This window comes from Capsicum annuum, chromosome 6 (assembly GCF_002878395.1).
Source record: "Capsicum annuum cultivar UCD-10X-F1 chromosome 6, UCD10Xv1.1, whole genome shotgun sequence".
Classification (NCBI taxonomy): Eukaryota; Viridiplantae; Streptophyta; class Magnoliopsida; order Solanales; family Solanaceae; genus Capsicum; species Capsicum annuum.
The window spans coordinates 191,858,920-191,867,365 of record NC_061116.1 but is presented as its reverse complement, the minus strand read 5'-3'; the positions used below and the strand labels follow the sequence as shown (position 1 = coordinate 191,867,365).

At 32.0% G+C, this 8,446-nt stretch overlaps 1 protein-coding gene across 1 annotated transcript; it reads left to right on the top strand.

The window, feature by feature from the left end:
- Positions 1 to 1,897: 1,897 nt before the first annotated feature.
- LOC124899575 lies at positions 1,898 to 5,324 on the top strand. Its single transcript, XM_047414487.1, has 13 exons — positions 1,898 to 2,168; positions 2,219 to 2,610; positions 2,715 to 2,873; positions 3,039 to 3,236; positions 3,314 to 3,406; positions 3,491 to 3,613; positions 3,752 to 3,874; positions 3,949 to 4,038; positions 4,120 to 4,258; positions 4,468 to 4,558; positions 4,682 to 4,814; positions 4,887 to 5,091; positions 5,170 to 5,324. The coding sequence occupies exons 1-13, from the start codon at positions 1,898 to 1,900 to the stop codon at positions 5,322 to 5,324; spliced, it is 2,172 nt and encodes a 723-aa protein (XP_047270443.1).
- The last annotated feature ends 3,122 nt before the right edge of the window (positions 5,325 to 8,446 follow it).

Below are 8,446 nucleotides of genomic sequence, written 5' to 3'. Positions count from 1 at the left end.
CTAAATTTCAAGTTCTGTGGTATAGTCCCATAGTTCATCACATCAGTAGCACACTTGGGATATGACAGAAATGGGTGAACCATCCATCTTTTAGAAGGCATGTACTTATATGTTGAGTCTTTCAGTATATGGTCAAGCCAGGGGCTTTGTTCCAGTCTAGATAGTTAGTTTTCATTAGAGGCTTCGTAGACGAGAGTCGAGTATTGTATTGTCATAATTTTCTTGACACAGTTTGTATTATAATGAATCTTCATTGAATATTATTATATCTTCCGTACTTTGGTTTATGTATGATTATGCTTATGATAGTATGTGGGTCTTTCGGGCCTTTGAGGTTTGAGATGTCCGTCGTGGCCAGGGCCTCAATTCGGATCGTGATAATTACTAGGTGTGAAATTGAACTCTCATCAATGAGGTAGAAGTTCAAGTAGCCAATGAAGATTTCCACACTGTATCACAATATTAGTGCGATAAAACGAGTTAGAGTAGATAAAAATGAAAAAAAAACCCCATTTGTCTATATTTAATATCAATAATAAAAGGGAAAGTTACCAAAATTAGTCACTACTGGACTTTTATTACCACTTAAAGCCTAATTTTGCCATAATTACATTTTATAGCTGGAAGTGTGAATAAGTTTTAAGATAATTACAGGTCATGACACACGCTTATTTTTAAACCAATAAACCAACGACACTTTTTTCACTTTACTCAAACTCTCCTTTTACCCCCAAATCACTCTTTTTTTACTCCTAAATTCTCAAACTTAGAAGCAGTTTCTTCTTTAATCCACATCTCTCTCACGATAACAATCAATAAATCCTCATAATCTATCAACAGACATTCATATTTTAGGTTAGTTTTAACCTATTTGTGTATATTTGATTAATTTATAATTTGAATAGCTAGTTTTTTTTTTTTACGCAGATCCTTCATTTTGATTTAGTAATGGTGGATAATACTCCAACAAAGATGGTTACTAAAATTATATCGCGTAGTGACCCTGATGCACATACGGTTCCAACGTTTGACTTAGAAATTTCTCAATTCAAAGAAGAAGATGCATTGCCTTCATAAAAAGTTAGAGGTATTGGACATAAAAGAAAAGTTAGAGATGATGTTCGGACTCCGTACAATGATGTTGATGATTTGGTGAAAGAGGTATTTCGTTTTTTAAATTTTTACTTTATTTTTCAATCTCTTACTTTGTACTAAATGATTGTTATTTGTAGTGTATGCATGTATTTATGTATGTGTATTTCTACTATTAATGTGTATTGAATGAAGGTTATTTGTTGTATGCATATTTGGTACTGTATGCATGTATTTATGTATGTGTATTTATTCCTTTAATGTGTACTGAATGAGGGTTATTTGTTGTATGCATATTTGGTACAATATGCACGATTTATGTATGTGTATTGGTCTCATTAATTTGTTCTGAATGATGGTTATCTGTTGAATGCATATGTGGTACTGTATGCTTGTATTTATATATGTGTATTTATCCCATTAATGTGTACTGAATTATGGTTATTTGTTGTATGCATATTTGGTATTGTATGTATGTATTTATGTATGTGTATTTGTCCCATTAATATGCATTGATTGATGGTTATTTATTGTATCCTATTTGGTACTGTATGCATGTATTTATGTATGTGTATTTGTCCTATTAATGTGTACTGAATGATGGTTATCTCTACTGTATGCATATTTCTTGTATTCATATACTGTATTTGTATTTATATTCATTGTATAATATTCATATGCTATTGTATGTTTATATATGCAGAATATATGATATTATGTTAAAGAACTTCCTTCAGAATCACCACATATGTATTTTTATTCCAACAATAACATAATAGCAAATTTGAAGAAAAAACTTTCCGTTATGCAGTTTCAGATGTTTACCAAGACTTGTTTTGGGGTGTATATGCAAATGCATGCTTGTTCTGTTCAAGCACAACTAGTTAGGAGCTTTATGTCTTTGGAGTTGGAAGAAAGTTCAAAAGACGCTCTGGTGATATATGTAAATGGATCGACACTTCGATTTTTGCTTAGGAAATATGCAATTATAACAGGATTAAATTATGTTGCTAATGAAGATAATTTTGTGATTGAAAATAAAGAGCCTAACCGGATTGTTTCCTGGTATTTTGGAGGTCAAAAGACCATAAAAAACCAACTTTGATTAAATGTTTTAAAAATTAAGAATGGGGTGAGGGTAATGATGATGATGCTGTTAAGATTGCTATATTGTATTTCATTAATACCTTCATTTTTTCTGGCGAGAAGCATTGTGTATCTGTCCCTAAGATTCACTTTCATTTGGTTGAGAATGGTAAATACAAGGATTGTCCATGGGGTAAAAAAACTTTTAAGGACTTAGTGAAGTCTATTTCCAAAAAGATGGATGCTCAGAAACAGTACTATAGAATTCATGGTATGCCACTTGCCATGCAAGTTTGGCTTTATGAGTATTTCTCTGTTGTTGATCCAAAAACTATTGTCAAACATGGTAGTAGAATTTCAAGATTACTCAATAGGGAGACCACTGATAGACGTCCTCATTTTAAGGCTTTCATTGAAGGAATGTTAGCTGATGTTGACAATTCGATAACTATGACATTATGAATACATTATTACATTTAGAATTGAATTATTTACATGTATTCAAAATAGTAAACTATTTTATCTATTATTTGCAGGTTGTATACAAAAATATAACAGCTACTTCAAGAGAAATGGCAATTTTACAATTGCCTTGTGTAAATGCTGTAGAAGATACAACCTCAGATGATATTTCTTCTGATGATAATTTTCAAGATGCTCCACCAGCTACTGAAAAAAATAATGGAAAGAAAAAAGTTGATACTGCATCTTCTCCACCACATAAGAAATAGAAATAACTGAAGTCAGTACCTTCATCTTCAAACATTCCTAGTAGATCATTCTTGAGGAATACAACAAGCCTTCCCATTTCTGTTTCAAAAGCATCGAAGAGATCGTTATCTCCTATTGTAAAACATCAGACAAAGAAAGGTGTAACTCAAAAGACTGTTCCTCAAAGGACAATTCCTAAGCAGCCGTCTATCCTAGAGAAAAGAAAATCTGTTGTCAAGCCTCCAGTTAAACCCAAACCATCCAATGTTCCTACTGATGTACCTTCCAGTGGCAAGTCGGATGAAAAATCCATTTTGGCTAAACAATTTGTCATTTTTCAGGAATCGGTAAATACAATTTTAATTTTCTTGAAATCTTCTGTATTTTTTTTCACAAATTTCTTCTTGATTTTTTTTGTTAAAAGATGAAGGCTGAGATTGGTGATCTGCGCAAGTTGATAACTGACAATTTCAAGAGTGTTATGAAATCTATCAAATCAATCAAAATTGCTGAAAAAGTAGTTATAATACTATTTACTTTCATTATTCTATATATGTAAATATAGTTCATACACTAATAGTATTAGAAATTTCATTTACAGGGTCTTAATATTGAAGCTGCAGCTGACATACCTACGGCTCCTCAATTGTCACCCCAACATATTAATGCTGTTTGTTTCAGTGTTCCAAATAAGTCTGATACATCTATGGTTGTGCTACAACGGGTATCAAATTAATAAATTTAATAACTATATATATATGCAATGTATTAATTTTTCAAGTACGTTTGCATTCATGTTTTCTTACAATATAGAAGTATATGACCAATATATTAGTCCATCATATTTATTCAAATTTTATAGGGTGACAATGTTGAAGTTGTGGAAGATATATCTGTTGTTTCTCAACCGTCATCTCAGCATATTGGCACTGACCGTTCTAGTACTCCAAAGCAGGGTGATACTTGTAGCATTGAGCTACAACATGTATCAATGTATAACTGTATTGATAATTGTATATGTATGATATGTATTAAGATTTATGTATTTATGTATCTAAGAAAATACGTGACACATATATTAGTCCATCATATTTTGTTGTTGAGCCGGATGATGACATACAATTTAATGAGGTGCCAAAGAAAAAAGAGGTACATTTATATTTGTGCATAACTTTTATAGACAAATTGTGTTTGTATTTTTATTTGACACGGTGTATTTTGTAATTTTAGATTCTTGAAGAAAATCCACATCAAATGCATACAAGTGATGATCAAGTGATTGAGGATGATGTTGCTACATTAAGACGGGAGACTGAATCACAATATGAGATCCCTGATGAGCTCTTACTAAGCTTAAACGTGGTAAAAAGTATCATCATACATTCAACTAGATGTATAACTGATACAACACCTGTACTGAAACAAAGGAACAGAAAACTTAGTCGCTGAAACTTTTCTTCTTTTACAACAAAGTTTGGATCATCATCTGGTACTCTATAATATATGTCTCATTGTATTTGTATTCATTATTTATCACATTATAAATACATCTTAAATAATTATGCATACAACTTTCAGGTACTTCTGCGAATGCAGCATGTGATTCACCCATATTGAACAAAAAATATTCATTTAACCTTTTATTGACAGATTCGTCTATTGAGAACAAGTATTTGAAATGAATTAAAGAAGGACTCCTTACTACACATGAGCGAAAGTATGTTACTTTTACTATGTTTCAACTGATTAGCTTTTTATCATATTGAATCCGTTTTCACAATACTTATGGCAGCAAGGACAGTGAAGATCATTTCGGGAAGCATAAATTAGACATTCTGATTCCGTTGCAGTTTGGTGTAGAAGTTGTCAATGATAAGAATTGGTTCTACAAACTATCTTTTCCAGGGCAATTATTGAATGATATAGTACATAATACATTGACTTTATTTTATTATGTATTTGATTTTATGTATTGACACATAATTGAATATTTGCAGCACATTAATGTCATATTGTATTACTTGCGCAAAAAAGGAAAGTACCGTCCTCCAAGTAACTACTCTTACACAACTATTGATTGTGTATTCAAGATCAAAGTAGCAGAATTATGGGAGAAGTATGTAGACCCACAAAGTTGTACATCTTCTGTGTGTGAAGAATATGTTGTATGTGAATACATGAATGGATATACATTGATGGCTGGTGTCCTATGAAATACAGTGGATCATGTTCTAATTTATTTACATGTGAAAGAATGACTCCACTGGGTACTTATTGTAGTGTCGTTCTTAGATCGGTGTTTATATGTTTACAACTCGTACAACTCTGCAATCCATGATGTGTATGTCAAAGCAGAGGTGCAAAAGTTTGCAGAGGTTATACCTTCTTCCTTTTTGAACATCGACTTCTATAAGAAGAAAATAGACATTGATTGACAGTGTCACCCCAAGTACAGAAATAAAGATGAATCTGATCCATTTGAGGTGATTTTTTTCAATGATATACCTCAACAAAAATCAGACAGCATGTATGTATATAGTGCATCAATATTTTACTTGTAGTGATCATGTTGGTAAATATAGTAACGTACTTTTGTATTTATATTTCTAGGGATTGTGATATTTATGTTGCTGCTTATGCGGAATTTCTCACTGGTGGTCAACGTATGTCAAATTAGGAATTTGATATTGCGCTACTCCGCACCCGATATGTTATTTTGCTTTGGGATTATGATCGAAAAAAAAAAAGAAAGTGGCGCTACGAGTGATGATGAGGCACCTGAAAAGATACATAGACCCTTCACTGATTGGGGCAGTAGCAAGGATGTTACTTTATTGTAATGCTAGTTTATGTTCTAGAAAGTTTTTGGGATTATGTAGTTTCGATAAACACAACAACAGTGTATGTGTTTTATGTGATACTAGTTTCCTTTCTTTTGAACCGTACTCTATGTTTATGTTTTGAATACACTTTATCTTTTGTGGTTTTGGATGAACAAATTAGTGTATGTGGTTTATATGATAGCAATTTCATTGTGTTTGAACCGTAGTGTATGTGGTTCTATTTTCATGTATTACATTTTTTTCGCATTTGCTTTTCTCTCGATCTTTCGTGTGTATTAAATAGTCTCAATGTAAAGGTATTGATATGTATTTTGTACATGATTTACAATGTCAATTGACATGTATTCTATCTCAACCTAATAGGATTACATGTATTTAGCAAATGAAAAATCATATATATTTGATAGTATCATTCTACTGCAAATACATTTGCCAATACATTTATGTGTAATTCTGATTACCTGATATATGAAAAATCATAGAATATTAACTACAAAGATCAACAGTTATCACTACATTTATGAATACAATAGCTGTATTCAGCAAATTCATTATGATCATTAAATTTGTTCAAACAAGAATATAGTAAAGAAGACTTAGATTGCAGTAACTAAAGTAGTAACACAAGACTTAGATTTGTTTAAAATAAAGCAGATTTTTAATACAGCAACAACTAATGTAGTTTTTAAACTGTCCCAAATTGATTGTATAAAAGAAATTTAACTAGCTATTTATCACAGCAGCCTTTAGCTAATCTCAACTTCAATGTATCTCCTCATGTGGTGTACACATGAAGTCCTGTTATGACCACGAAATTCACATGTACTGCAGATTTTCTTCTTCTTTTTATACAGCTCAGTGAATGACTTTTTTCGTTTTTTCTTTGGTCTTCCAGAAGACCATTTAAACTTTGGTGGTAGTACCACTTCTTTTGCAACTTCTTCAGGTATCTGTCAGTCAGTCACATCCGAAAAAGGATACACTGAAATCTCATACGTTTTCAACACAGTTTCTGGCTTATAATAATCTGAGCAATATGGATCTGATGTGAATTTCTTCTTGTTTAAAACAACCAAAGCATGCGGGCATGGTATTTCATCATATTGAAACTGTCCATAACTGCATTTTTTATTTTCAAGGCAGACAATAAAGACTTTTTCTTTGTCATTTACTGCATATAGGTAGTCTGTTGACGGTGTTACCTACAATGAATACATAAATACATCTTAAATCTAAATCTGGAATACTATAGATTAAATACATATGTATCCTAACATACCGTCATACGTGCTGATAGGGTATCATTCATTGTAAGAATCTCCTGAAATTTCATGCCAAGTGTTGTGGATATGAAGGAAGCTTTTTGCCTATTAGTGCAATTCCATCGCCTAAACATCTTTCTCACTTCTTCAAAAAAATTATAAATTGGCTTCTCCCTTGCTATTACCAGTGCTGAATTAATAGACTCTGCAATATTTGATGTCATTGTCCATCCTCTGTGAACAGGCGCATACACCCTGGACCACTTGTCATATCCTGCCAACTCCAAATACTCCTTAACTCTCACATCTACATTTTAAACTATTTCCATCAAGCTGTTAAAATCAGAATGTTTTTAGCTTTAGCCATGGTATAGTACACCTTGCTTAACTGGTCATGTGACTTCCTGTATCTTTTGTGTACATTTTTCCATAAGTACTATATGCATGCATAATATGTTACATCAGGGTACACTTTGGAAACAACTTTTATGATACTCTCATTTCTATCAGAAACAATGCACATCTCTGGCCTCTGACCATAAGCTTCCTTAAATTGCTAAAAAAAATAAGTCCATGAAGCATCATTTTCTGAATCAACCACTCCGTATGCTAATGGTAATATGTTACCTGTACAAAAATATAAATACAAATACATGATAGATTTCAAAATAATCTCTAAATTTTTATTTAAATAATATAGTATACTTACCTGAACCATCTAAAGTACTAGCACAGACAAATGTCCCTATGTATATTGATTTGAATTGGCTTCCATCAACTACAACGATTGGTCTACAATGCTCAAATTCCTTGATAAAAGCATAAAGAGATATAAACAGATACAAAAGTCAATTTTCAAGCATTTTCTTCATTCGAATATGTGATCCAGGGTAAGTTTTTTCCATGATGTATAAGTATGCAGGTAAATTCTGGTAAGATCAAGATGGTTTTCCCATTATAGAATCTACCGCCTTCTCCTTAGCACTCCAAGCCACCATGTATGTCACATCCAGTCCTATGTCTTCCTTTATATCATCTCTAATACCAGTTGGTGTATATTTTCTCTTTAAATTGGCTATTTTGGGTTTAATAATCCCTGCTATCAATTTGCTAGTAGCATGAGAGTCTTTGTAGATCTTGTCCTTTAATGAACATGTATGTTCGCTTACAAAAGTCCGAACTACAAACTGATTAGAATTATTCATGCTTGACGACTTGAAAGACCACTTGCATTCTTTAGATTTACATTTAATCCAATAGTTGCATACTTCATATATAGTGAATGCACAAGCCATTACAAAAATGTATACATTATGATAGTAATAACATTCAGTGAAATCAAATGTATAAAGAATAAACATACCTGCTGGCATTAGACCTAGGTACTTTTATAGTAAATTGGTGGTTAATTGAATAGTTATGCATTACAGCCTGAAGTGTAGCCTTGTCTTT